We start from the raw sequence: 14,935 nt of genomic DNA, 5'->3' as shown, positions 1-14,935 counted from the left end.
CTTGTGGTCATTGTACATTTGGAAGACTCATTTGCGACCAAGCTTTCACTTCCTGACTTGAGATGTTGCTTCAATATATCCACATACTTTTCCTCCCTCACGATGCCATCTATTTTGTGAAGTGCACCAGTCCCGCCTGCAGCAAAGCACCACCACAGCATGATGCTGCCACCCCCATGCTTCACAGTTTGGATGGTGTTCTTCGGCTTGCAAGCCTCCCCCTTTTTCCTCCAAACATAACGATGGTCATTATGGCCGAACATTTATTTTTTTGTTTCATCAGACCAGAGGACATCTTTGTCCCCATGTGCAGTTGCAATCCATAGTCTGGCTTTTTTATGGTGGTTTTGGAGCAGTGGCTTCTTCATTGCTGAGCGGCCTTTCAGGTAATGTCGATATAGGACTCGTTTTACTGTGGATATAGATACTTTTGCACCTGTTTCCTCCAGCATCTTCACAACGTCCTTTGCTGTTGTTCCGTGGATTGATTTGCACTTTTCGCACCAAAGTACGTTCATCTCCAGGAGACAGAACGCGTCTCCTTCCTGAGTGGTATGACTGCTGCGTGGTCCCATGGCGTTTATACTTGTGTACTATTGTTTGTACAGATGAACGTGGAACCTTCAGGCGTTTGGAAATTGCTCCCAAGGATGAACCAGACTTGTGGAGGTCTACAATATTTTTTTCTGAGATCTTGGCTGATTTCTTTTGATTTTCCCATGATGTCAAGCAAAGAGGCACTGAGTTTGAAGGTAGGCCTTGAAATACATCCACATGTATACCTCCAATTGACTCAAATGATGTCAATTACCCTATCAGAAGCTTCTAAAGTCATAACATCATTTTCTGGAATTTTTCAAGCTGTTTAAAGGCACAGTCAACTTAGTGTATGTAAACTTCTGACCCATTGGAATTGTGATACGTTGAATTCTAAGTGAAATAATCTGTCTGTAAACAATTGTTGGAAAAATTACATGTGTCATGCACAAAGTAGATGTCCTAACCGACTTGCCAAAACTATAGTTTGTTAGCAAGAAATTTGTGCAGTGGTTGAAACGAGTTTTAATGACTCCAACCTAAGTGTATGTAAACTTTCGACTTCAACTGTTGGCGTACAGAGGCCCATTATCAGCAACTAACACTCCTGTGTTCCAGTGGCACAATCTGTTAGCTAATCCAAGTTAATTATTTTAAAAGGCTAATTGATCATTAGAAAACCCTTTTGCAAATATGTTACCACAGCTGAAAATTGTTGTCCTGATTAAAGAAGCAATAAAACTGGCCTTCTTTAGACTAGTTGAGTATCTCGAGCATCAGCATTTGTGGGTTTGATTACAGGCTCAAATGGCCAGAAACAAAGCACTTTCTTCTGACACTCATCAGTCTATTCTTGTTATGAGAAATGATGGCTATTCCATGTGAGAAATTGCAAACAAACTGAAGATCTCGTACAACGCTGTGTACTACTCCCTTCACAGAACAGCGCAAACTGATTCTAACCAGAATTGGAAAGAGGAGTGGGAGGCCCCAGTGCACAACTGAGCAAGAGGACAAGTACATTAGAGTGTCTAGTTTGAGAAACCGACACCTCACAAGTCCTCAACTGGCAGCTTTGTTAAATAGTACCCGCAAAACACCAGTCTCAACGTCAACAATGAGGAGGCTGGCCTTCTAGGCAGAGTTGCAAAGAAAAAGCCATATCTCAGACTGGCCAATAAAAATAAAAGATTAAGATGGGCAAAAGAACACACATTGGACAGAGGAACTCTGCCTAGAAGGCCAGAATCCCGGAGTCTCCTCTTCACTGTTGACGTTGAGACCGGTGTTTTGTGGGTACTATTTAATGAATTGCATGAAATGAGTTATGAAAGTGAAAATCTTCTCGCTGCCCCAATGGCAAAATGTGTAGAATTGCTGTGGGGGGTGCAAATGTGGGTACGCAGGTTCACGAGCAACTGCGTCCCCACATGAGATTTTTTTGTGGCCCCCACCCCCATCAAAGTTGCCCATCCCTGCTCTAATTCTTGTAGCTATACATTCTTTGACACACGCACACCCCTACATTTACACGTAGACTCTATCTCGCTCACACACACTTTCATGGTCCACTGAATCTACTGAGTCGGGGTATTTTTCTTTCCTTTTCCCTCTCCCCATCTGTAGCAGCAGTCCCTTTGAGCAATGGAAAACTCGACAGTTGCGCACCCCTCTCTCTTCCTCGGCCATGCGTTCTGTGTTCCAGCATATTTAGATTTAAAAGCCGTAGCCCCTCAGTCAGCTGACACCATAAAAAAACACACACACACGGAGGCAGCCCCTCTGACAGTCTTCTGCGCCATACTGTATGTCCTGTCTACTTGTGGGCCCGGGCCTCCCTCCACCCTGCTGCCTGTTCTGCTGCTTCCCACGGCATGTCCCTGGTGCCTCCACGGTTCTGCTCACATGACCATGGCCCCCTAATTCAGCATATGTCAAATCATGTGCATTAGAGATGGCTATGTTTGCTGAATTTATGGCTCTGGTGGGTGCTAGCCTATTAGTAGTTGCCGCGAATGTCTTTATTGGCGAGTGTACCTTATTCCCCTGAATGGAATACCCCTGTGATACCTTGCCTACCGCAAATGTGACATTATTGTTTCGTTTACTTTTTATCATGATCTTTTGTTCACTCGGGTTACACAATATATATTATTTTCCTATGAACTGCTAATTCCTCTCTCTGTCTCTCTCTGTGTGTACCTCTCGCTCTCTCTCTTTGTGTACCTCTCGCTCTCGCTCTCTCGCTCTCTCTGTGTATCTCTCTCTCTCTGTGTACCTCTTTCTCTCTCTCGCTCTGTGTCTCTCTCGCCTCTCTCTCTCTCTCTCTCTCTCTCTCTCTCTCTCTCTCTCTCTCTCTCTCTGTGTGTGTCTGTATCTCTCTCTCTCTCTCGCTCTGTCTCTCGCCTCTCTCTCTCGCTCTCTCTGTGTATCTCTCTCTCTCTCTCTCTCTCTGTGTGTGTCTGTATCTCTCTCTCTCTCGCTCTGTCTCTCGCCTCTCTCTCTCGCTCTCTCTGTGTACCTCTTTCTCTCTCTCGCTCTGTGTCTCTCTCTCTCTCTCTCTCTCTCTCTCTCAACTGCTAATTCCTCTCTCTGTCTCTCTCTGTGTGTACCTCTCGCTCTCTCTCTCTTTGTGTACCTCTCGCTCTCTCTCTTTGTGTACCTCTCGCTCTCTCGCTCTCTCTGTGTATCTCTCTCTCTCTACCTCTTTCTCTCTCTCGCTCTGTGTCTCTCGCCTCTCTCTCTCTCTCTCTCTCTCTCTCTCTCTCTCTCTCTCTCTCTCTCTCTCTCTCTCTGTGTGTGTCTGTATCTCTCTCTCTCGCCTCTCTCTCTCGCTCTCTCTCTCTCTCTCTCTCGCTCTCTCTCGCTCTCTCTGTGTCTCTCTCGCTCTCGCTCTCTCTCGCTCTCTCTGTGTGTGTCTATATCTCTCTCTCTCGCTCTCTCTGTGTGTGTCTGTATCTCTCTCTCTCGCTCTGTGTCTCTCGCCTCTCTCTCTCGCTCTCTCTGTGTACCTCTTTCTCTCTCTCGCTCTCTCTGTGTACCTCTTTCTCTCTCTCGCTCTCTCTGTGTACCTCTTTCTCTCTCTCGCTCTGTGTGTCTCTCGCCTCTCTCTCGCTCTCTTTCTCTCTCTCTCTCTCGCTCTCTTTCTCTCTCTCTCTCTCTCTCTCTCTCTCTCTCTCTCTCTCTCTCTCTCTCTCTCTCTCTCTGCTGCAAAGCCAGACCTCATCATTCCACAGGAACAAATCTCTCTGTCCCCAAAATGTTCCGAACATATTTGGAAAGTATTAGGTTGATACAGTTTGTATGGTGTCCTATTTTAGTAGTGGAATGGAACAGACTTGCATTTTAGCGGCGTCAGCTTTCAGGCAGAAAGGTACTGGGTGTGCAGTCCTGTCTTCTGAAACCATGCTGAAGATGATCAGACTTCAAGTAAATCAGATTTAAGAGGAGATACTCTGAGAATATGAATAGACTCGTGAAAAGAACAGCATATTTTCACTTTCTTAGACTTACCTCTTGTCACTTTCCCTAAATGTAATCTATGGGGCCGTTAGAGACTGTCGTCGATGGTCCAGATTTGTTTCAAAAGACACTAACTTGAGCTGGTCACTGAACTGGTCACTCACAAATTCATAACTATATAGACAGTACACAATGTACTTACTGTGAATGGGGATTTTTTTTAAACACTTCCTCCTTCTCTTTCTTTTCTCCCAGGCTATGCCTTCCTGCTGTTCCAAGAGGAGACCTCTGTCCAGGCCCTGATTGATGCCTGCATTGAGGAAGATGGCAAGCTTTACCTGTGTGTCTCCAGCCCAACTATCAAGGACAAGCCAGTAAGTGAATGCTACAGTATTATACTGTGCTGTAATACCTTTTTCACACTACTGAGCCAAGCAGACCGGTACTATGCCATTCTGGTTACACATTCACCATAGTTGCTGGAACTGTGCTGGTAAGGAAAATAACAAAGGTTGTACGGGTCAGGTTGCCACAATCATGTGAAAAGGGTATGAGTGCGAATTCCTTGTCAGACACAGTCCTTCATGAATTATGTATCTCTCTTCTCCAGGTCCAGATCCGCCCCTGGAACCTAAGTGACAGTGACTTTGTGATGGACGGCTCCCAGCCTCTGGACCCCCGAAAAACCATCTTTGTGGGGGGCGTGCCCCGGCCTTTACGTGCAGGTAGGGGATTGGTCAAAGTGACTGTTGGATCAGTGGATAAGTTGGTGGGTTGTCTGTGTAAGGCTGACTAGCATAGACTGTAGCCGGCAGGCTGTAATCACGAATAAAGTTGTGCCTGTGAGAAAGCAATCCACTTTGTTTCCAGGCGGTGAGCCAACTGGTGGTCATGTAAAGTATTCACGCAAGGCCCATTAGGTGGTATGCTTGGGACAAACATCACTGACTGTCTGTCTGCTATGTGACCTATGCTAATTATAACAACAGTCCCAAGAATGTTACTGACTATTGGTGAAGAATGTTGTTCAAGTTGAATGTCGCATCGGGTTATCTCAACAAAAAATGAATTTCAACTTTTTTTCTCCTCCATTTTCATTTAGACAAACTATAAGCATGCAGCCATAACATTCTCTCGCTCTGTCTCCGTCTTTCTCTCGCTCTTTCTCGCAATCTCTTTCTCTCCATCTCTCTCTCTCTCCCTCTAGTGGAACTAGCTATGATCATGGACAGGCTGTATGGCGGCGTGTGCTACGCCGGCATCGACACTGACCCGGAGCTCAAGTACCCCAAGGGGGCGGGCCGCGTGGCCTTCTCCAATCAGCAGAGCTACATCGCTGCCATCAGCGCCCGATTCGTTCAGCTGCAGCACAATGACATTGACAAACGGGTTAGTGAGACCAATCACTGTATCCAAAATGTCTCTGTATCAATAGTGATTCAGGAGTTGCCCTAAACGCTGGATAACAGGGAGATATATTTAGCAGATGAATAATGACTGGGTTGTGTTCATTAGGGCACGCAGCAGAAAACATTTCGCAACAAGAAACAAAAAGGAGCGTTTCTCATTGGACCAGCACAGATAGTCCCTCCCTGTTTCAGTCGGGGTTTTTTTTTCTCCATTTGGTGCCGAATAAACATTACCCTAGTTTTACCTCCCTGTAGGCTTTCCTATGGTGTGCTGCTGTGGATCTGAACCATTTAACTCAAATTCAGTCTCTCTATACATAAGAGCTGTCATTATACGCTGGTTTCCAACCAACCGCTCAGCGAGCCTACAATACAGGGAGCCCCGGTTAGGTCTGTGGAACTGTGTAATCACCCTGACCTTTGGCTGCTGGAGGGCTAACAGAAGTCCCAGACGCAGGGAGGGTTTAATTATAGGACTTCCCTATACATGTATATTAACTTCAGCTCTGCTGCTGACAGGTTATTTTGAGCGAGCTAGCCCGATCAAGTATGGCCGATCGTGACCAAGCAAGACCGATCATCTGCCAGCCCAGAGAGGTTAGGCTCATTGGGGGCTGCTCGGTCTACACTCACTCTGGGCTGCTGTCATCTAATATCCAACCCCAGTTGGCTGGTTGAGCAGACAGTGTCTTCATTCTGATTGACCAGGGCCGAAGTCACGTCGTCCAAGAGTAGGAGTGCTGATCTAGGATCAGATCCTCCCATTCCATATACTTATATTGATTATTACTTAAAAGTTAGATCCTAGATCAGTACTCCTAACTCGGACACGTTTTTAATATGGGCCCAGATCACTAGACCACTAACAAGGCACGTAATGGGCTATAGATGAGATATCTGCACTGCAAACCCTCACTATCAGCCATAGAGATGGTATGAGAGATATCTATTTTCCAGATCCCTATATTTGTCTGAGGCCAAGGGAAGCTTGGCATGAATGAGGGGATACTGGCTAGGGGGGATACATTGTTGGAGGCTCTACCCAGAAAGGCCCCTCTCTCTCCCTCCCCTCCCTCCATACACACTATAGCCCCATTTGGTCAACCACCACTATGCCACACCCAAGTTCTCTCAGGGTAAAGTAATGTTCATGCTTGTGGTTGAGGCCTAAGGCCTCGTTCACTGGTGTCCAACCGCGCCACTTTTGTTTTCACGTTTTATTTCAGTTCCACGCCTAGCAACACAATCATTCCATTAACAGTAAATGTCCTCTTGGAATTGTCTTAATGATAGGCCAGAATAGTTCAATTACCTCGGACCATTGTGGTACTCACAAAGGTGATAATTGCATTTAATAGCCTGGGTGCAATTCTGTTTCTGGGTCATATTCATTAGTGCACACCCTGGAAAAACATATTGCAATGGAAAACAAAAATAGCATTTCTTATTGGGCACATTCAGGTAGTCTCTCCCTGTTTCAGTCCATTTTGGTGCCTAATGTATACCCAGCTTTGGCAGCATGTCGTGGTCTTTCCAAAGCCCATGTCTGTAGTCATGTTTCAGCTTGCTAGCTTGTCATGTCATTCCAAAGCACTAGTTGCGGACTTTAGTTCTTGTTGAGCTGAGCTCAGACAGACAGTGTTTTACAATATGTATCTCCAGGACTGGGGGTTTAAGAGGACCCTTCATTACACTGTCCTGTGCCCAAGAACACTAAAAAGTAACCTGCCTAAATGACTACTGACCCATAGCACTCACGTCTGTAGCCATGAAGTGCTTTGAAAGGCTGGTCATGGCTCACATCAACACCATCATCCCAGAAACCCTAGACCCACTCCAATTTGCATACCGCCCCCAACAGATCTAGAGATGATACAATCTCTATTGCACTCCACACTACCCTTCCTTTCCCACCTGGACAAATGTAACACCTATGTGAGAATGCTATTCATTGACTACAGCTAAGCGTTCAACACCATAGTGCCCTTAAAGTTCATCACTAAGCTAAGGACCCTGGGACTAAACACCTCCCTCTGCAACTGGATCCTGGACTTCCTGACGGGCTGTCCCCAGGTGGTAAGGGTAGGTAACAACACATCCGCTATGCTGATCCTCAACACGGGGGCCTCTCAAGGGGTGCGTGCTCAGTCCCCTCCTGTACTCCCTGTTCACTCACGACTGCACGGCCAGGCACGACTCCAACACCATCATGAAGTTTGCCGATGACACAACAGTCCTGATCCCCGACAACAATGAGACAGCCTATAGGGAGGAGGTCAGAGACATGGCCGTGTGGTGCCAGGATAACAACCTCTCCCTCAATGTGATCAAGACAAAGGAGATGATTGTGGACTACAGGAAAAGGAGGACCGAGCACGCCCCCATTATCATCGACAAGGCTGTAGTGGAGCAGGTTGAGAGCTTTAAGTTCCTTGGCGTCCACATCACCAACAAACGGACATAGTCCAAGCACACCAAGACAGTTGTGAAGAGGGCACGACGAAACCTATTCCCCCTCAGAAGACAGAAAAGATTTGGCATGGGTCCTCAGATCCTCAAAAGGTTATATAGCTGCACCATCAAGAGCATCCTGACAGGTTGCATCACTACCTGGTATGGCAACTGCTCGGCCTCTGACCGCAAGGTGCTACAGAGGTTAGTGCATATGACCCAGTACATCACTGTGTCAGAGGAAGGCCCAAAAAATTGTCAAAGACCCCAGCCACCCTAGTCATAGACTGTTCTCTCTGCTACCGCACGGCAAGCGGTACCGGATCGCCAAGTCTCTGGGTCCAAGAGGCTACTAAACAGCTTCTACCCCCAAGTCATAAGACTCCTGAACAGCTAATCAAATGGCTACCCAGACTGTTTTTATTGCCCCCCCCCCCCATCTATGCATAGTCACTTTAATAACTCTACCTACATGTACATATTGCCTCGACGAACCGGTGCCCCGCACATTGACTCTGTACCTGTACCCCCTGTATATAGTCTCGCTATTGTTATTTTACTGCTGCTTTTTAATTACTTCTTCCTTTTTTATTATAATTTTTTTAAATTCTTAACTGCGTTGTTGATTAAGGGCTTGTACGTAAGCATTTCAATGTAAGGTTGTATTCGGCGCATGTGACAAATAAAATTCGATTTGACTGTCAGGCTGTAGTGGAGGGACCTCCTGTATGTAACCAGGCCATGCTCACACACTGTGTCATCTCCATGGAGACACAGATTAGATAGTCTGTCCGTCAGCAACGGTCATCGGACTTGAATTCTCTCGTGTGTGTGTGTGTGTGTGTGTAGAAGTACATGTGCTTCGGTGCATAAAGAGTCCCAGACAGTGGTCTAAGAATGTTGTGTAACACTTGGGACACATGGCAGCCATTTTGAATCTACAATATTCGCCACACCAGTTTTTGCAGTGCTTTACCCATAGAGAGGAAAATAAGAACAGCCAGAGACAGAAACATATTTGAGAAGCTGATATTTTGAATCTTTAGGAAGTCACAGTGGTATTATAGGGGTAAATAATACATTAACGTTTCCGGACTCAGGAGCTAGTGGCACTATCTTGCAATTGGTCAAACTTTTTGCATAAAGCATATAGACTACCTTTGTTTACATCCTGACAATAGAGATTCAAGTTTGAATCAATATTCAAGTTTGAGTTCAATCTACTCCTCAGGCCAAGAAGTTAATAAAATAAAGTGTCTCCTTTCTCTGACTTTTGACCTTCAGGTTGAGGTGAAGCCCTACGTCCTGGACGACCAGATGTGTGACGAGTGCCAGGGGGCGCGTTGCGGGGGGAAGTTTGCCCCCTTCTTCTGTGCCAATGTCACCTGCCTGCAGTACTACTGTGAGTACTGCTGGGCCAGTATCCACTCCCGGGCGGGCCGAGAGTTCCACAAGCCACTGGTGAAGGAGGGGGGCGACCGCCCTCGACAAGTGTCCTTCCGCTGGAGCTGAGGGGGTCGAGATGAGCCCTCGCACCCCCCCCTCCCCACCACCTCGACATCAGTGAAGAGAACTACAAATACATGGTTCTTTCTCTTTCAAACTACAACGCTTGACTACAAACTCATTGTCCAGTGTACCCTTGTGATAATAGGGTGAAAAAAAAATGTATTGCGTAAGTCTATCTGCTTAGAATTTGCACTGTGGCACAAATACTCACTAAACACACATGGGAGGGTATGTTAGAGAAACCTGATTTATGTTTGAGTCCCCTGTTCCATGACCGGGTGGGTCAGTGTCTCCTGTAGAACCCCACTGAGCTGTGGCAGAAGTGATACTATACAGTACATATATATTTAAAAGGTATATTTTTTTTGTTTTATATATCTATCTATACATATATAGATAATTACATTCTATGTGAAAGGAACATGCACTTATTACATTTTATTTTAGGATATTGCCCCTTGTAAAAAATATTACCAAAGGCAAAAATAGAATTAATGCATACAGAAAAACTGAATAGGTGGCATAAGATGTAGCAAGACTAAACAATTATCCAGTAGTGTGGGCCACAGTAGCCCAGATACAACTAACATGGCTATATTTTCTCTCTATTTTGACTTTGAAAATAGTAAAATGAATACCTCAAGGCGAAATCAAATTTTGTTTTGCTTTGAATTAGTAGGTCTTTGTTTATTTTCAACATTATTTTCTAGCATTATGTTAATGTAATGCCACAATAGCTTTTGCTGCTAAATCCATGGTATTAACAGATACCGTAGTAATTTATTCAGGCTAGGGTGTTATAGCAATTATGATGGCACCTGGTGATAAGGATGATGACAGGCTATCATTGCAGGTAGACTTGCGGTTGGGCCAGTAACCGAAAGGTCGCTGTTTTCAATCCCCGAGCCGACTGTGATGATCTGCCCTAGAGCAAGGCACTTAAACCCTAATTGCTCCTGTAAGTAGCTCTGGATAAGAGCGTCTGCTAAACGACTCAATGTATTAATTTTTTTATATATATAATGATGAGGGGGGTTGTCCATTACTAAATTATGCCTAGTATGTTGCGGGGTAAAGGGGGGGGGGGTCACCCCTTAATGCATGTATACAGTATTTCAATCAAGTTGCTGCATGCAATATAATTTCAGTATCATGTCTACTATTCAATTCTGCCCATGTTTGCACAACATGCTATAGATGTACGTACGACTAGCAAGGAACTGGACACAATAGGGAAGACAGACTGGTCAAAAATCCAACACCTTCAGTGAGATATAAGTTAATAGCCACAGGGGCAGTATGAACACTGCATCTGCACAAGGTGGCTAACCTAACCAGATGACGAAAACGTAATATGAATCCAACGAGATGTAGGATATATCATTTAAGCTGTCTATGATAGGTGTAGTACTTTTTTGCAGTGATTTGTTAATATAATTGTGGAATTTTTTATACCATATGTAGTAAGGTCTGAGTATGCCTATAACTGTGATTTGCTTTAACTGTTGTTGATGTCTGACAAAAGTCATGTGAAACTTCATGAGCTAGTTTATGCACACGTACACACATTCACACAAACACCAGACCAGGGTTCAAATACATGTGTATTTTAGTATTCTTTTTTTATACTTATTTTCTGTGTATTTGAGTATTTTCTAATAATGTGGCCTGTATCAACTACTTCTATTATAAGTATTTTCAAATAATTTCCTATAAAAGCCTACTATATTAAAGTATTTTCAAATACCAGAATTAACTGCATGTGTGTATATTTGAGTATTTTCAAATACTTTCCAAGTGTATTTCCAAATACATTCCAATATTCAACTGCTTGTATTTTCAAATCAAAAATATGTTTTGAAAGTAATTAAAATAACCGAAATAGTATTTGAACCCAGGTCTGACACACACACTCACTTTACACAGGTTGTCGTTCTCTTACACACACACACCTATGCACACAAAGTCTGACCCCAAACACACAGAACGTATGACCCAGACTTAAGTGAACTTGACTCTGAGAAACACACAACCACTGTCTGTACCGTTGACAAAGCGTAGGATCATGTCCCCCCCCCAAAAAAACCAAAGAGCTCCCATATGTTCAACTTAAACCACCAACACATACGGAGACCACAGATGATACTGCGCGAAGCATTAAGCCCCCATGTCTGTGGGCTTCAAGGTGCAAGTTAGAAACATTTTGTACTGTTGTGGTGACAAGGCATTAAAGACAGTGATGAGAAGACAGACCGAACATTGAAGCTACTGGAGACTTGTGGTTTAGTTAACTGAGCTTCTCAGCCCGCACATAACGTTGTCTCGACATGGCTACGGGGTTGTAATAACATTGCCAGAACATTGTGTGCTATCTGGGTTTACCGTATTCATCCAGATTTTCCTGCAAAGCTTGAAGTAGAATAATGACCTGCTAAAATGGTGGACATTTCATTTTATTTTTATTGGAAAAAACTACAAAAAAAGAGACTAACCATGAGTAATAATAAGTATCCCTATGAAAGTGAATTCTGGGTGTTTTTGTGATATTTCTTTCCCCGCCCAGAAGGGTTTTCTATGTTTGTTCCTTCTCTATAATAGACATTTGTTTTGCACTACTCTTTCTATCTGGACAGTTTTCAAGAGTCAGCTATTTTTTTGGTTGAGAGAGAAATGAAAAAGCGTGCTTTCTGACTGACATGATCTTTTTGCAATACCTCAATTTTGAAATATATTAGGAGAGAAATTGATATTTTCTAAGTTTATTCAAATTAAAAAAAGTAATTACATTTATTCGAGAGATGATTTAACAAGTGGTTGATTTTTATTTTTTTTGTCATGCTTATTTGCTTAATTTTAAATGGTATTTTTTGAAAAAACAACTGAAGGAGCTAGAGCATTATAACTTTAATATAATGATGTTGTTAGCTGAAGTAAAGAGTCTACCTTATTACAGAGGCGCTTAGAGTTTCCCGCTGGTCTGATAACCCGTGAAAGCGCAGTCACGAAGACAAACATGCGAGTGGTAGTCTTCCATGGAAAACATTAGTCCACACAAAAAAAAAAATCTACGGAATAAGTCTATTAGGTGCTTAGAAAGATAACTGAAGATACTTCCCTTTTTTGTATGTTTATAATCAATAATTTACTATGCTGACCAGAATTGTGAAAGAGATCTTCTGTTCATGTTATTTTTTAAGAACACTTTTTTACGTTTCCTAAAAGTATGTGCTCCCTTTTTTGTTTTGTAAAAGCAACATACCTTGATTTGTTAGCCTGACATTGTTTAAAAAGAGACTGAGCAGATGGAGGTGGAAAGAAAAATGTAATTTAAAAAAATTAAGAGATGCAAGTGTAACTTGATTTCAACTGTAACTTGATTTAAAGTCCCCAAGGTGCATCAATTGAGTGGTGGCCTTCTATTCACGCAAGACTTGAATTAGTCAAAAAATTAAGGCTAAGAACCTGTTCTTTGTTGTAATGTGCAATACTGTTTGTACTCTTTGTAAAAAAGAAAAGAAGAAAAAAAAGGCGGCATAAATCTTTATTTTCATTGCGATTCACTAAAATCATTTTCTACTGTTTATTTACTTACTCTACATGCTAGTACCTTCCAGTAGTAATGTAGCCTTTGTACTGAGAACATTTTCATTATTTTTTGAGATTTTTGCTAAAAAGAAAAGACTTTAAACATATTTAAATATTTTCATTTTTATTTTGTGTTTTCTTTACTTATTTCTCAACCATTAAGTTATTTCTGGGGGAGACTTTCATATCTGGTCAATGTCATTAATATTATTTAGCATTTTTACATGAAATAAATGAATTTTATGATGCTAATTCTTTTAAAATTATATTTTTGTTTTGTTTGACTATTTTATTTTTGGAAGTTGAAAAACCTTTGTAATATTGTTACTTAAGTGTCTAGATTTTGGAAATGCAAAGCCTGTGTTAACTCGCTGATGTTGCTTACATTAGTGTGACGATAATAGAAGAAAAAAAAAACACAATGACGGTTGGTATTACGTGATTGGTAATGTAAAACAAACTAATAGGCAATACAATAAAAAGGCAGAATGGAGCAGAATGTTGTGATATTGTGGAAGCCGGACAATGATACTTACCTCTCCTACTGCTTCTGCTGCTACTACTATAACCCCACCTTGTATAGTCAATGATGTTACTTTCAATAACGTTGTATGGCCATGTCGCACCACTTCCACTGATGTGAGACATCACATTAACTCCTTAAAACGTAAATCGTGTCACATGAGCCCCCCTTTAGTTTCAGATGGTGGGTTAACCCCTGTAGGAACCTGAAAAGTGGCTATGTGGACCATTGAGATTTGTATTTAACTATGAATGTAAATGTTAGGTGGAGGGTGTGACTTGTTGTAATCCATTCATCGTAATAAGAGGAGTCCTACATCTAAATCTTTGGCATGTTTTCTTTCTGTCCCCAAACCAGCTAGATTGCTGTAGTGTATGAACTGGCCTTAGATTTGAAATACATTTGACCCAAGAAACCCTTTAACATCCTCTTTGATATTATGTGGTGTGTTCTTAGGGGATGACATTGACTTGATTTTTGCCCTCATTTACATAGACTAGTAGTCCATATGAAGTGTTGTGACATCACTTCCTGTACTACAGTACGGTCATCAATAAGATATAAAAACACCAATGCAAATGCTGGTCCAAGAATGTTACTTCTAGCTTTCCTTTTCTACCAGTTTGTACAGGTGGTGTTCTACTAATATCCTTAATCTCTTCTACTAACCCAATGGTTGCTTTCTCCTAAGGGTCAGTATTACACTCATACCACCAAGTATTTGTCTAGTATTTATCCTTTTTCATACCCTGACAATAATAAGCAATTGTATGTGCAACTGAAAGGCTAAGACTTGGTAGGAAGAAAATCATGTGTTTGGTGGAGGCATTTTTATATAATCCTCTTTAATTATACCTATATATTTCATGTAACACTAGATTTGGATAGTATGTACTTATGCTTCATGGATGTTCTCTCTGGGTAGTCATTAGGCCTCTTCATCATGTTGTGATCTCAAAAAAAGAAAATGATTCAAAACCTGCGCAATAGTTTTTTTTCTCAGACAAAATCACTGTTCATTTATTTTTCAAAGTTATACTTTGTATTTGTGGTTTGATTAATGGTTCCATCTTGACGAGGCTTTGAAATCGTTGACTTGGATATATACTACAAATTCAGACAAGCATAACTGGTTTAAAAAACATGGGAGCTTCTATGCTGCTAATGCTTACTACTACTGCTTCAAGTGTGTAGTTTCCACCTTACTTTTCCCTTTTCTGTACTAATAACTAAATCGTATTAAACATAGTTGTATGATGCTGTGAAACATTGTCGTCTTTTGCATGGCCTCCTTTTCCACCTCCTTCTCTCATCCTTTGCATTTGTGCTTGACTGTGTGTGACTGGAATGGAAAGATGTGAAGTGAGAAAAGAAACTTATACTGAACAAAAATAAACGCAACATGCAACAATTTTTAAGATTGAGTTAGTTCATATAAGGAAATCTGTCAATTTAAATA

General features: G+C 42.3%; 1 protein-coding gene across 5 annotated transcripts in view; it reads left to right on the top strand.

The window, feature by feature from the left end:
• LOC115193971 (cytoplasmic polyadenylation element-binding protein 3) overlaps positions 1-14,887 on the top strand; it is a 72,327-nt gene extending 57,440 nt beyond the window's left edge. For all 5 annotated transcript variants that reach the window (XM_029753154.1, XM_029753155.1, XM_029753153.1 and 2 more), the window contains 4 exons: positions 4,255-4,373; positions 4,610-4,724; positions 5,207-5,388; positions 9,144-14,887. In XM_029753154.1, coding sequence (XP_029609014.1) covers positions 4,255-4,373; positions 4,610-4,724; positions 5,207-5,388; positions 9,144-9,371 — 644 coding nt within the window. In that variant the 3' untranslated portion in view covers positions 9,372-14,887. The remainder of the gene's footprint in view (positions 1-4,254; positions 4,374-4,609; positions 4,725-5,206; positions 5,389-9,143) is intronic.
• Positions 14,888-14,935: the final 48 nt, after the last annotated feature.

Source organism: Salmo trutta, chromosome 5 (genome assembly GCF_901001165.1).
Source record: "Salmo trutta chromosome 5, fSalTru1.1, whole genome shotgun sequence".
Lineage (NCBI taxonomy): Eukaryota > Metazoa > Chordata > Actinopteri > Salmoniformes > Salmonidae > Salmo > Salmo trutta.
The sequence above is the reverse complement of the archived record's forward strand: the minus strand, read 5'-3'. Positions and strand labels throughout refer to the sequence as shown.